Source organism: Coregonus clupeaformis, chromosome 3 (assembly GCF_020615455.1).
Source record: "Coregonus clupeaformis isolate EN_2021a chromosome 3, ASM2061545v1, whole genome shotgun sequence".
Taxonomy (NCBI): Eukaryota; Metazoa; Chordata; class Actinopteri; order Salmoniformes; family Salmonidae; genus Coregonus; species Coregonus clupeaformis.
Genome location: NC_059194.1, coordinates 6,549,774 through 6,565,234, shown reverse-complemented (window position 1 = coordinate 6,565,234; position 15,461 = coordinate 6,549,774). Strand labels below are relative to the sequence as shown.

At 46.3% G+C, this 15,461-nt stretch overlaps 2 protein-coding genes across 5 annotated transcripts in view; one reads left to right on the top strand and one right to left on the bottom strand.

Annotated features, from left to right (window-relative positions):
* Window positions 1-12,539, top strand: part of LOC121540167 (leucine-rich repeat transmembrane protein FLRT1-like) — a 28,024-nt gene extending 15,485 nt beyond the window's left edge. Inside the window, exons 1-3 of one of the 2 annotated variants that reach the window (XM_041848824.2) lie at window positions 1,154-1,289; window positions 6,626-7,513; window positions 10,761-12,539. In XM_041848824.2, coding sequence (XP_041704758.2) covers window positions 6,637-7,513; window positions 10,761-12,004 — 2,121 coding nt within the window. In that variant the 5' untranslated portion in view covers window positions 1,154-1,289; window positions 6,626-6,636 and the 3' untranslated portion in view covers window positions 12,005-12,539. Of the gene's footprint in view, window positions 1-1,153; window positions 1,290-6,625; window positions 7,514-10,760 lie in introns of those variants that run through there. The other variant, XM_041848833.2, reaches the window with a different exon arrangement.
* Window positions 1-15,461, bottom strand: part of macrod1 (mono-ADP ribosylhydrolase 1) — a 92,534-nt gene that overhangs the window by 48,703 nt on the left and 28,370 nt on the right. The window lies entirely within an intron of this gene.

Genomic DNA, 15,461 nt, shown 5'->3' with positions numbered 1-15,461 from the left:
GAGAGAGGAGTCCTAGCTAACTGCCCTCTCCGTTCTCCCCACAGGGGGGCGCTGTGTCAGACTAGTCAGGCTGTGCCGCTGGGGCAAGTACCACTGAGACGGAGGGAGGACATCGCTCCTACCACTAACAAGCTGAAGAACTGAGACTGACAAACCCACAGACAACACACACATGCTCACACACACACACACACACACACGTCCCGCAGCAAACATTGAGCGGGTCACACCGGCCAAATATCAAGCAATATCATCTTTAGCCGCTAATCCCCGCAAATTCAAGGAGAGAAAAGGTGCCTGGGTGGATAGTGAGCAGTGTCACTATAGGCCTCAAGAGCCAGAGATGATTCATTCTAATCCTCAAAGTGAAGGATAACAAGTGGCCCAGACTCCTGTAACCTCCCATCCCACCACCTCCCCCTCCTCCTCTTCCTCCTGTGACCTCCCATCCCACCATCACCTCCTCCTCTTCCTCCTGTGACCTCCCATCCCACCACCTCCTCCTGTGACCTCCCATCCCACCACCTCCTCCTCCCCTTCCTCCCCTTCCTCCTGTGACCTCCCATCCCATCACCACCTCCTCCTCTATCAACTCAACCACTCTGTTCGACTCATTTTCTCTAACCTCCAAGCTGTGAAACGTTCTCTATTCCCCTCCGGCTGGTTCAATCTATACAGACACACACAGACTGACTGGATGCCCATCTGGGCCTATGTAAATAAACATGAAGACAACATAAACCCACCAGCAGAGAGGCCTTGAAGAGTGATTCTCCTGGATACTGACTGAGCTGCCAGATGCTACTCTGGATGGGTCTGGAGGCTGTAGGCTGTTAGGTTAGCTAGGCCATGCTGCTTCCTGTGCCTTCCTCCTCACCCACTCGACCTGCGGGCTGCAAACATCATCGTCATCTTCATCGCTCACCAATGCCACAGGAGGTACGGTGGCTCGGAGGGGACTGACTGAACCTCTGAACTATTACGGACAGAGTGGACTGGAACTGTCATCACACATACACACACACACACACACACACACTCTGACCTGTCACACACACATTCTGACTTGTCACACACACACTCTGACTTGTCACACACACATTCTGACTTGTCACACACACACTCTGACTTGTCACACACACATTCTGACTTGTCACACACACATTCTGACTTGTCACACACACACTCTGACTTGTCACACACACACTCTGACTTGTCACACACACGAACAGCCCCTTCAGCTGTGGAACAGACAGAAGAAGACTGAAGAGAGCCTCAGCACTGAGAGGGTAAGTTCAAATCAAATCAAATTTGATTGGTCACATACACATATTTAGCAGATGTTATTGCAGGTGTAGCGAAATGCTTGTGCTCCTAGCTCCAACAGTGCAGTTAAACAGGTTTCTCAAACATCATCTTCAGAGATTTGAGGTTCAACATATTTTTACAAAGTTGTTCAGAAATGTCTTAAAACATAACCTGTCATATAATTTATCTATATTCTACTGAGAAATAAAGCTCATTTGTGTCATTTCAGAAGATGTTTTGAAATGCTTAGAGAGATGCCTCAGAGGAAACAGCAGTGAGTGAGGTAGGAAGGAGAGAATCCAAATTAAACGACAGAAAGGAAAACAGACTCACTAGTAGAAGAGGAGAGGAGAGGGGGATTGGAGGAGGAGAGAGCTGGGTGGGGTCTGATTGATCCAATCTCAGTGTGAAGGAATGAAGTGAGTGAATAAACAAAAAGGATGAGGAGCTGAACAGATGAAAGAGATTATCCAAGGAGGGAGAGGAGAGATGGGAGAGAGGGGGGAGGGAGAGATGGGAGAGATGGGAGAGAGAGATGGGAGAGAGAGATGGAGAGAGAGAGGGGTATGGCAGAAATAACTACATGGCCAGTTATGTAAACAAACCCAAGAGTGAGGAAGAGTTGATATGAAAGACAGAGTGAAGGGAGAGAGAGAGAGATCCCAGGTAGAGAGAGCTCAGGAAGAGAGACGGCTCAGGGAAAAGAGGAGGAAGAACGAAACATTTTAAATCATTGAGAGGAAAGCAGGCGGGCGTCACAGAGAGCTACATGCTATTTGATATTCATAGTGGAGACTATCCAATATGGTTTTTATGCTCCTTGACTCCCTCCCTCCCCCTGTTGGGTGAACGTTGGCAGTGGCAGTCCTTAGAAACCGGCTGTTTTGTGCTAAAAATACATACACTCTGAAACACATCCAGATCCAGTTATGAATCAGGATAAACTCAACTTTATCAATCATTATCATCATCCTGCCAAAACCCCAAAACAAGGCCCTGACGTCCATATGAAGATATCACTACATCATTATTAATGATTGTCCTTTTAAAACCAATTCATTCAGTGCTGACTCTTTCTCTGATAACCCACTGCCAGAGTCAGCCTCATCTCCTTCTCTGTCTGTCCATCAGTCCTTCTCTCAATCTGTCCATCTGTCTCTTTCTCTCCCTTTCTCTCCCTTGCTCTACCCCCCCCTCTCATTGTTGCCATCTCGTTTGCTTTGCATGGATTTTGACTGGAGCCGAGGGGCAATTTTGCATGTTGTCCTGAGAGTGAAAACACACACACACACACACACTCGTGGAAAAACTTGCCTGCAGTGCATTTGTTTGTCAAATGTTCTGTCAAATCACGTCAAGCATTTCAGAGGACGGAAGAACACATGTCCAAGTCTTATCTGAAACCCTAAGAATATACTGCACTGTATACAATGATGTAGCATCTCATTTCTTGGTGTCATATAAACAGTACGCTATAAAACTCAACTGACATTCCTTTTTGTTGATCTTAATTGTAAATTGATGGCACTCTCAAATATTCAACACCAAAAGACAAGCAGATAAATGTAAACCGAGGAATGTATAAATATAAAAAGAAATAGGATAAATAAAACATGCACTAAAATATTTCCTGGGAATTCAGAAGCTCTTCATTGAATAATTTATACCACATTTGGAGAACAATAACCACTGTAACCACACACACTGAGAGACAGCATGCATAATACATCTCAGTTTGTGGTGAGTGAATGTTTGTTCCAAATCCCAAATCACAGTTACGTTGCCTCTCCGACTTGTATATCAAACTACAGACCTACAGTGCCTTTGGAAAGTATTCAGACCCCTTGACTTTTTCCACATTTTGTTACGTTACAGCCTTATTCTAAAATGGATTAAATAAAACATTTGTCAGCAATCTACACACAATACCCCATAATGACAACGCGAAAACAGGTTTTTAGAAATGTTTGCAAAAAAATAAAATAACAGAAATACCTTAAGTATTCAAACCCTTTGCTATGAGACTCGTAATTGAGCTCAGGTGCATCCTGTTTCTATTGATCATCCTTGAGATGTTTCTACAACTTGATTGGAGTCCACCTGTGGTAAATTCAATTGATTGGACATGATTTGGAAAAAGGCACACACCTGTCTATATAAGGTCCCACAGTTGACAGTGCATGTCAGAGCCAAAACCAAGCCATGAGGTCAAAGGAATTGTCCGTAGAGCTCCGAGACAGGATTGTGTCAAGGCACAGATCTGGGGAAGGTTACCAAAAGCATTGAAGGTCCCCAAGAACACAGTGGCCTCCATCATTCTTAAATAGAAGAAGTTCGGAACCACCAAGACTCTTCCAAGAGCTGGCCGCCCGGCCAAACTGAGCAATCGGGGGAGAAGGGCTTTTGTCAAGGAGGTGACCAAGAACCCGATGGTCACTCTGACAGAGCACTAGAGTTCCTCTGTGGAGATGGGAGAACCTTCCAGAAGGACAACCATCTCTGCAGCACTCCACCAATCAGACCTTTATGGTAGAGTGGCCAGATGGAAGCCACTCCTCAGTAAAAGGCACATGACAGCCCGCTTGGAGTTTGCCAAAAGGCACCTAAAGACTCTCAGACCATGAGAAACAAGATTCTCTGGTCTGATGAAACCAAGATTGAACTCTTTGGTCTGAATGCCAAGCGTAACGTCTGGAGGAAACCTGGCACCATCCCTACGGTGAAGCATGGTGGTGGCAGCATCATGCTTTGGGGATGTTTTTCAGTGGCAGGGACTGGGAGACTAGTCAGGATCGAGGCAAAGATGAACGGAGCAAAGTACAGAGAGATACTTGATGAAAACCTGCTCCAGAGTGCTCAGGACCTCAAACTGGGGCGAAGGTTCACCTTCCAACAGGACAACGACCCTAAGCACACAGCCAAGACAACGCAGGAGTGGCTTCGGGGCAAGTCTCTGAATGTCCTTGAGTGGCCCAGCCAGAGCCCGGACTTGAACCCGATCTAACATCTCTGGAGAGACCTGAAAATAGCTGTGCAGCAACGCTACTCATCCAACCTGACAGAGTTTGAGAGGATCTGCAGAGAATAATTGAAGAAACTCCCCAAATACAGGTGTGCCAAGCTTGTAGCGTCATACCCAAGAAGATTCGATGCTGTAATCACTGCCAAAGGTGCTTCAACAAAGTACTGAGTTAAGGATCTGAATACTTACGTAAATGTGATATCAGTTTTTTTATTTTTAATAAATTAGCAAAAAAGAAATCTAAAAACCTGTTTTTGCTTTGTGATTATGGGGTATTGTGTGTAGATTAATGAGGGGGAAAAACAATTTAATTAATTTTATAATAAGGCTGTAACGTTCCAAAATGTGGAAAAAGTCAAGGGGTTTCCGAAGGCACTGTATGAATCAATTGATGATTTATTCAAATGTATCAAAGGGGGGGGGGTTACCAACAGTACATTTAGAGAAATATGTTTTCCAGAAAATCAACATCACCAATATTACCTAGGCTAATCTGATTCTAATTCCCTCAAATCCCCTCCTAATGTTTCTCTCTCATCATGAGAATTAAAAAATCTAAAATCCTTTCATTAATTTTCTCTCTCCAGTTCTTCTCGTTAAACTTTTTCCCATCTCTCTGTGTTCCTCTCACACTCTTCACTTCCCCTCCATGTCCGTCCCTCGCCCACTCTCTCCCTCTCCAATGTCCCTTCCTCTTCTGGTTGGTAGGAGTGACTCATATTATCCTGACAGCTTCTGGTTGGTATGAGTGACTCATATTATCCTGACAGCTTCTGGTTGGTAGGAGTGACTCATATTATCCTGACAGCTTCTGGTTGGTAGGAGTGACCCATATTATCCTGACAGCTTCTGGTTGGTAGGAGTGACCCATATTATCCTGACAGCTTCTGGTTGGTAGAAGAGACCCATATCATCCTGACAGCTTCTGGTTGGTAGGAGTGACCCATATTATCCTGACAGCTTCTGGTTGGTAGGAGTGACCCATATTATCCTGACAGCTTCTGGTTGGTAGGAGTGACCCATATTATCATGACAGCTTCTGGTTGGTAGAAGATACCCATATTATCCTGACAGCTTCTGGTTGGTAGGAGAGACCCATATTATCCTGACAGCTTCTGGTTGGTAGGAGTGACCCATATTATCCTGACAGCTTCTGGTTGGTAGGAGTGACCCATATTATCATGACAGCTTCTGGTTGGTAGGAAGATACCCATATTATCCTGACAGCTTCTGGTTGGTATGAGTGACCCATATTATCCTGACAGCTTCTGGTTGGTAGGAGTGACCCATATTATCATGACAGCTTCTGGTTGGTAGGAAGAGACCCATATTATCCTGACAGCTTCTGGTTGGTAGGAGTGACCCATATTATCCTGACAGCTTCTGGTTGGTAGAAGAGACCCATATTATCCTGACAGCTTCTGGTTGGTATGAGTGACCCATATTATCCTGACAGCTTCTGGTTGGTAGGAGTGACCCATATTATCATGACAGCTTCTGGTTGGTAGGAAGAGACCCATATTATCCTGACAGCTTCTGGTTGGTATGAGTGACCCATATTATCCTGACAGCTTCTGGTTGGTAGGAGTGACCCATATTATCATGACAGCTTCTGGTTGGTAGGAAGAGACCCATATTATCCTGACAGCTTCTGGTTGGTAGGAGTGACCCATATTATCCTGACAGCTTCTGGTTGGTAGGAGTGACCCATATTATCCTGACAGCTTCTGGTTGGTAGGAGAGACCCATATTATCCTGACAGCTTCTGGTTGGTAGGAAGAGACCCATATTATCCTGACAGCTTCTGGTTGGTAGGAGTGACCCATATTATCCTGACAGCTTCTGGTTGGTAGGAGAGACCCATATTATCCTGACAGCTTCTGGTTGGTAGGAAGAGACCCATATTATCCTGACAGCTTCTGGTTGGTAGAAGAGACCCATATTATCCTGACAGCTTCTGGTTGGTAGGAGTGACCCATATTATCCTGACAGCTCCACTCCATCGACTATTCATACACTCTCTCAAGCACTTTCTTCGTTCAAAACCCAGACAAAAAACATCACATCACTAAAACTCAAAGATGACAACACATTTACACAACAAGAATTTCAAAATGTTCAAGAACATCTGGATAGAAATGAGCTGTAACTCTCATTCTCTCTCCCCTCTCGCTCTGTCTCTCACTCTCTCTCTCTCCCCTCTTGCTCTCTCCCCTCTCTCTCTAACTCTCTCTCTCTCTCCCCTCTCGCTCTCTCTCTCTCTCCCCTCTCGCTCTGTCTCTCTCCCTTTCACAGAGGGCAGGACTATGGCTACCGAAAGTCTGACCGAGCTCCGTGATTGGCTCTTCCTGCTCCTCCTGTGCCTGACTCTATTGGCCGAGATGCTGGAGTTGGCGGCAGCAGCAGTAGCCATGGAGGAAGGCGAGGAAGACTTCCCGTGCCCGTCGGTGTGCCGGTGTGACGAGGGCTTCGTCTACTGTAACGACCGGGGCCTGAGCATGATCCCTCCGCTACCATTAACAGCTACCGTTCTCTACCTACAGAGTAACCGGTTAGCCAACTCCGGCCTGCCGCCGTCATTAGAGCGCAGCAGTAGTATCCGTGTGGTCTACCTTTACGCCAACCAACTAGACGAGTTTCCTATACACCTGCCACCATCGCTACGGGAACTACACCTGCAAGACAACAACATTCGGACATTGCCGCGCACGGCGTTGGCCAGGTTACCGTTGCTAGAGAGGCTACACCTGGACGACAACTCCATCTCCACGGTGAGCATCCAGGAGCGGGCCTTCTCCGGCACGCCGCGGCTGAGGTTACTCTTCCTCTCCCGGAACCACCTGTCCAGCATCCCAGCCGGCCTCCCGGCTTCTTTAGAGGAGCTGAGGTTAGACGACAACCGCATCAACACCATCCCCACCCACGCCTTCCGGGGCCTGGCCTCACTGAGACGCCTGGTCCTGGACGGGAATCTCCTGGCCAACACTCGCATCGCGGACGACACCTTCTCCCGCCTGGCCAACCTCACAGAGCTGTCGCTAGTCCGCAATGCCCTGCAGGCCCCGCCCATCAACCTGCCCAGCACACACCTGCTGAGGCTGCACCTGCAGGACAACGGGCTGATCCACGTGCCCCGGGGGACACTTGACGGGATGAGAAGGCTGCAGAGGCTGGACCTGTCAGGTAACCAACCAGTATGATGCTACCTGAGCCTGATGAGCCATACATAAGACATTTTATGAGCCCTACATTAAAATACATTTTGTTATCCCAAGCCCAAAAAAGTCCAAAAGATAGTGCCGTTATCCAATACATAGCCTATGATATAGGCTACCGCACAACAGAAAAACAGAAAAGCCCATAGATGTAGATATGCTCTCTTGAGTAAATAAATGAAACAAGCTCCAGTAGGCTCATCTTTTTGGACGTTATTACTCTATTATATTACTGTATTATACTGTATTATATCCACTGTTATTACGGACCTTGTTCAAACCATGAAGCTGGGAGAGAACATGCGATGCTGGTGCAGCACATGCGGCCTATAAAGTTACAATTATAGGCTAGCAAATTTGGTTTTAATTTTGATAATAGGGCCCATTTAACATTTTATAATTAGTAGGCTGACGCATATATTCCTTTCATAATATTTCCCCATCTGTTGTGCAATGTGCATATTAGCCTACCTCTTTCTCTACTGTTGCTTCATTCCTTCCGCACTTTCAACAGTTAATTAAATAGGTTTCGTTGTCCTTATCTTCATCATTCTAATGGCATGCTTGCATAATATAGGACTAGAATAAATGCAGCCGGCTTTCACTCCTCTTCAGGAAGATTGGGTGGTTATGGGTCTGAATAATTAACTGCTATAGCCTATCACCATCGCACGTTCTCTCTTCTTTCAACCTTCCAGTGAGTTCTATTGGCTGCTGTATATAACATTGGTTGAAGCTGGTTGAGAGTGTGCAAAGCTGTCATCAAGGCAAAGGGTGGCTACTTTGAAGAATATAAAATATAAAATATATTTTGATTTGTTGAACACTTTTTTGGTTACTACATTCCATGTGTTATTTCATAGTTTTAATGTCTTCACTATTATTCTACAACGTAGAAAATAGATTAAAAAAAGAAAAACCCTGGAATGATTAGGTGTGTCCAAACTTTTGACTGGTTCTATATACAGTGGGGAGAACAAGTATTTGATACACTGCCGATTTTGCAGGTTTTCCTACCTACAAAGCATGTAGAGGTCTGTAATGTTTATCATAGGTACACTTCAACTGTGAGAGACGGAATCTAAAACAAAAATCCAGAAAATCACATTGTATGATTTTTAAGTAATTAATTAGCATTTTATTGCATGACATAAGTATTTGATACATCAGAAAAGCAGAACTTAATATTTGGTACAGAAACCTTTGTTTGCAATTACAGAGATCATACGTTTCCTGTAGGTCTTGACCAGGTTTGCACACACTGCAGCAGGGATTTTGGCCCACTCCTCCAAACAGACCTTCTCCAGTTCCTTCAGGTTTCGGGGCTGTCGCTGGGCAATACGGACTTTCAGCTCCCTCCAAATATTTTCTATTGGGTTCAGGTCTGGAGACTGGCTAGGCCACTCCAGGACCTTGAGATGCTTCTTACGGAGCCACTCCTTAGTTGCCCTGGCTGTGTGTTTCGGGTCGTTGTCATGCTGGATGACCCAGCCACGACCCATCTTCAATGCTCTTACTGAGGGAAGGAGGTTGTTGGCCAAGATCTCGCGATACATGGCCCCATCCATCCTCCCCTCAATACGGTGCAGTCGTCTTGTCCCCTTTGCAGAAAAGCATCCCCAAAGAATGATGTTTCCACCTCCATGCTTCACGGTTGGGATGGTGTTCTTGGGGTTGTACTCATCCTTCTTCTTCCTCCAAACACTGCGAGTGGAGTTTAGACCAAAAAGCTATATTTTTGTCTTATCAGACCACATGACCTTCTCCCATTCCTCCTCTGAATCATCCAGATGGTCATTGGCAAACTTCAGACGGGCCTGGACATGCGCTGGCTTGAGCAGGGGGACCTTGCGTGCGCTGCAGGATTTTAATCCATGACGGCGTAGTGTGTTACTAATGTTTTTTTTTGAGACTGTGGTACCAGCTATCTTCAGGTCATTGACCAGGCCCTGCCGTGTAGTTCTGGGCTGATCCCTAACCTTCCTCATGATCATTGATGCCCCACGAGGTGAGATCTTGCATGGAGCCCCAGACCGAGGGTGATTGACCGTCATCTTGAACTTCTTCCATTTTCTAATAATTGCGCCAACAGTTGTTGCCTTCTCACCAGCTCTCTGGTCTTGGCCATTGTGGAGAGGTTGGAGTCTGTTTGATTGAGTGTGTGGACAGGTGTCTTTTATACAGGTAACGAGTTCAAACAGGTGCAGTTAATACAGGTAATGAGTGGAGAACAGGAGGGCTTCTTAAAGAAAAACTAACAGGTCTGTGAGAGCCGGAATTCTTACTGGTTGGTAGGTGATCAAATACTTATGTCATGCAATAAAATGCAAATTAATTACTTAAAAATCATACAATGTGATTTTCTGGATTTTTGTTTTAGATTCCGTCTCTCACAGTTGAAGTGTACCTATGATAACAATTACAGACCTCTACATGCTTTGTAAGTAGGAAACCCTGCAAAATCGACAGTGTATCAAATACTTGTTCTTCAAATATATATCTTGAATAGGATTAGGCCTATTATGGATGGAATTTGTATGGATATGATGGTGAGAGAAAGACTGAGAATGCTCGCGTGCACACTGATTTAAAACAATGATATTATAGTGATAGGCTTTTTTTACTCTGCAGTTGCAATAAATAAAAAAATCATCTTTACAACGAAAAAATAAGGTGACCCCCAAAAGCCAGATGGAGATGTGTAAATTGGACGTGCATTCAATCCTTATATATTACTGTAGCATAGGCTATGGTGCAGCAAATGTAGTCCTACCTTTCACAAGAAAGAAAGTGACCATGATGAGATGATATATGCATTGTGAACTCTGCTTCATTCTGAGATGCGCTGTCTGTCACCACCAGTTGATGATTGATCAGATAGCAGAGAGTAGCCGTGGCACATTTCAAGTCATGCTGTTCATATAAATCATTTATTATAATTTACCGGTTTCTCGCAGTTATTTATACCGGGAAAAGGGAATGGGTTTGGGCGGTACATCTCTGTAAACCGGTTCCTGCTATTCAACCCTAATTGGAACAGATAAAACTAATTCCCGTTGCTAGAATGCTAAGATTTGACATTGCTCTAGACATATACTCTGTATATTGCAGAGTAACTTTAGTGAACTACTCACAAAATGAGCCACAGATGAGTATATTATTCTACATCAGGTCCCACCCCTTAGAGTGACTTCTGTCCTTTTCCATCCATGCAGGTAACAACCTGACCACTCTGCCCCGGGGGATGCTGAGGGACACGGATAGCCTGGAGCTGTTGCTGCTCCGGGGGAACCCCTGGTACTGTGGCTGCAACCTGCGCTGGCTCCACGCCTGGCTGTATGGCCGCGGAGCGGCGGTGACGGTACGGGGCTTGACCTGCCACGGGCCGGAGGCGGTGCGAGGCCAGGCCCTCAGGGACCTCTCTGGGCTTATGGGCCAGTGTGAAGGCCCCCCAGGAGGGGTGACCAGTGTGGGGGGTAGAGGAGGAGGAGGAGGTATGGGACTTGACACTGTCTCTAGTACTACCACCTTCCCCCCGACCCAGGGTTCTCTGTTCACCCTTAGGGCCATACGGCCGGGCCTGGTGATGCCGTTACCACCGGGAGGAGAGGCGGGGGGGCACGCCTTACACAACGTTCTAGAACTCACGGTGAAGCATCTGTCGGCGGACAGTGTGCAGGTGACGTGGCTGTGCCCACGGCCGGCGCCCTCCTTCCGGCTGTCGTGGCTGAGGCTGGGCAGCAGCGCCGCTCTGGGTTCCATCACAGAGACGCTGGTCCCCGGGGAGAGACAGCAGTACCTACTGACCCAGCTCACGCCACGATCACACTACCTCATCTGTCTGCTCCCCCTGCGCTCCTCCTCCTCCCACTCTGGAGGGTCACAGAGGTCACCGCAGCAGGAAAAGGACACAACGGACCAGAGCCCCGTCTGCGCTCAGATAGAGACGGGGGAGGCTCTGCGCCCCGAGGGGGGAGACAGGGGTGAGGACTCGGACACAGAGATGGCAGCCCTCCCCCTGGCCGAGATCATCGGCGGAGCCACGGCCCTCGTCTCCCTCATACTCATCTTCAGCATCTTCTGCTGGTACGGCCAGCGCGCCGGGTACGTCTCCGGGGAAACAGACTCCTACGGGGTCAGAGGTCAGCGCGGGGTCGGGAAGCCGTACGATGACTTCGTGGAGTCGGGCACTAAGAAGGACAGCTCCATCCTGGAGATCAGAAGCCCCGGCTTCGCCATGACGCCCATGACGACCCATCAGTCACTGCAGCCCAAAGGAGGAGAGGATGTGACCTACGTGCACACCATCTTCCCCTCAACGCACAGTAACGGCACCTACCGGAGCAACCAGAGTCACAACAGCATCATCACCCAACTGGGTCACACGGCGGGCTACGGGACCAACCGGGGTTTCCGGGAGCAAGGGGTGATCCCGGATATAGACTACACCTACACGTGATGACATAATCTCAGACACACTTCTCCCACCCCCCACCGGTTGGATGCCGTTCTAAGGATACGGTTCTAGCAGGCGATTGGTTGATCTCCTTGGTTCCAAAGTACCCTCTGTGCCTCCTCAGTTCTGCTCTGAATCTTATTGATCTGTTACTTAGCTGACTGGCTTGGGCTGCTTTGTCCCCACAGGGCCACCATACATACCTGTTAACTGGGTGACAGAAGTGCCAGTCAAGTCGTACCACCCCGGGTATTGACCTACTATAAATGTTCAATGCTTCTCATGCTTATACATTGTTTTGAGGTCTCAGTATCTTTACAGCTACTGTACTCTTCCTTCTGTTCCATATAAGACAGTTAGTAGTTTGAGGATGATGTTTAGGCGTAGGCAGACGATATAGGCAATTATAAACTGGGTGGTTATTCTGATTGTCTGAAAGCCATTGTATATCAGACCGTACACCACGGGTATGACAAAACATTTATTTTTACTGCTCTAATTAAGTTGGTAACCAGTTTATAATAACAATAAGGCACCTCAGGGGTTTGTGATATATGGCCAATATACCACGGCTAAGGGCTGTGTCCAGGCACTCTGCGTTGCGTCGTGCGGAGAACAGCCCTTAGCCGTGGTATTTTGGCCATATACCACACCTCCTCTGGCCTTATTGATTAAATATATTCCAGAGATAAGCACTTGTGTAGATTGCTACACTATATATACAAAAGTATGTGAACACCCCTTCAAATTAGTGGATTCGGTTATTTCAGCCACACCCGTTGCTGACAGGTGTATAAAATCGAGCACACAGCCATGCAATCTCCATAGACAAACATTGGCAGTAGAATGGCCTTACTGAAGAGCTCAATGACTTTCAACGTGGCACCATCATAGGATGCCACCTTTCCAACAAGTCAGTTCTTCAAATTTCTGCTAGAGCTGCCCCGGTCAACTGTTAGTGCTGTTATTGTGAAGTGAAAACGTCTAGGAGCAACAACAGCTCCGGCGCGAAGTGGTAGGCCACACAAGCTCACAGAACGGGACCGCCGAGTGCTGAAGCGCGTAGCCTGTAAAAATCGTCTGTCCTCGGTTGCAACACTCACTACCGCGTTCCAAACTGCCTCTGGAAGCAACATCAGCACAAGAACTGTTCGTCGGGAGCTTCATGAAATGGGTTTCCATGGCCGAGCAGCCGCACACAAACCTAAGATCACCATGCGCAATGCCATGCGTCGGCTGGAGTGGTGTAAAGCTTGCCGCCATTGGACTCTGGAGCAGTGGAAACGTGTTCTCTGGAGTGATCACACTTCACCATCTGGAAGACCGACGGAAGAATCTGGGTTTGGCGTATGCCAGACGAATGCTACCTGCACCAATGCATAGTGCCAACTGTAAAGTTTGGTGGAGGAGGAATAATGGTCTGATGCTGTTTTTCATGGGTCGGGCTGGGTCGGGCATGCCCCCTTAGTTCCAGTGAAGTGAAGTCTTAACGCTACAGCATACAATGACATGCTAGACGATTCTGTGCTTCCAACTTTGTGGCAACAGTTTGGGGAAGGCCCTTTGCTGTTTTAGCATGGCAATGCCCCGTGCACAAAGTGAGGTCCATACAGAAATGGTTTGTCGAGATTGGTGTGGAAGAACTTGACTGGCCTGCACAGAGCCCTGACCTCAACCCCATCGAACACCTTTGGGATGAATTGGAACGCCGACTGCGAGCCAGGCCTAATCGCCCAACATCGGTGCCCGACCAAAACTAATGCTCGTGGCTGAATGGAAGCAAGTCCCCGCAGCAATGTTCTAACATCTAGTGGAAAGCCTTCCCAGAAGAGCGGAGGCTGTTACAGCAGCAAAAGGGGGGCCAACTCCATATTAATGCCCTTGATTTTGGAATGAGATGTTAGACGAGCAGGTGTCCACATACTTTTGGTCATGTAGTGTAAACTACTACCTACTTCTGTATGCACTGTGTAGACACACAGGTAAGGGTTTGATGATACTAGTCATAACAACAACTCATCATCACTGACTGACAAAAAATATATATGTTCCTATCTTAGACCTCTACTTTTCTCTTTCTCCTCTCGTTTTTTTATTTTATTTCTCTGTTTATTTTGTGCTGCTGCAGAGAGAGAGCGAGAGAAAAAGAGAGAAGGAAAGAGAGAGAAGACTTTGTTCTGGCTGAGAAGAGCTGATAGCAGCTCTGAGGGACAGGGTCCAACTGCAGCGCAGCGCTACCTGCCCGGGGACTCTAATGAGAGAGATAGGTGGAAGCGAAGGGAGGTTAAAAAGAGAGATGGAATAAAATTGAGGAAGAGAAGAGAGAAGGGGGGTGGGGGCGGGGGGGATTAATACAAGAGGGGAAGTGTGAAAATGGTAGGAATATAGCTAGGCCCTCATCCAAACCCTGGTACTTTTTAACAGGACCAGTTTATTCTACTTGATCCATCATTGATATTTTAGTACAGGAAGGAGCAGAAAGTGAAAAGAGTGTACTCAAACTTTAAACATTCCATCTTTAAATAGATAAATGGTTATTACAAGGTCATGGAATAAAATAATTCAACATATTGGCGTTTCCCCTCACAAACAGAACACCAATATTAAAGGATATATCCTTTTGCTTATTGCATGTCATCACAATATGAAAAGAAAAGGCATGTTTCTGGACAATCATACAGAAATGTCTGCAATCAAATTAAGTAAATCAACCCAAAGTAAAATACATTTTCTATTGGTCTATTGGTTGCCATCAGGAAAGATAAAGGAAAAAAACATGCGTTTACACTGATGTACCCATTCACCCCACAAACATCTGAACACAGCAAGCTGTAATAGCCGTCATAACTGTACCATTATAGCTACTTAGTATCTCCATGTACATCATAGTCTGTCATTCAGATCCAGTGAGACACACACAGTCGGGTCTGTTCCGTAGAAATCAGGGATGAACCAAACTGCAGCACTGTGCATCTCTGCACTAACCACACACTCGGAAGAGAATCTCTGTCAATATATGTATATTATAACAATGTTCTGGCCTCTTGATCACAACTTAATCATAATGCAGAGGAGAATAAAGGGAGTGAGGGGAAAAGGAGGGAGAGAATGATAGCAGAAGTAAAGAGAAAGACCTTGTTAGAGTGAGTTATGTATAGATTATAGACTTAACTTCATTAGCCTTACGTCTTTTTCCAATCCAAAACTCCACTGGGAAAAGCATTCTGGTGTAAGAGAAAAGCTCTAAAGCCTTCTTCACTGTCTTAGAAACCTTTAAATACTCTCAGCTTTTCAGAAATAATAAAGTCTTATGTATAAATCTAAACGGTGAGAACTGTTTGTTTGGTTTCTTTGTTTTTCTATGCGAATAAAAAAGGTTTGGTAAAACTTAAAATGTTTTCATATGTGTTTTAGTGAGAGGTGTTATTGGGTTGTGTTAAATTATACTGTAGAAATAAAC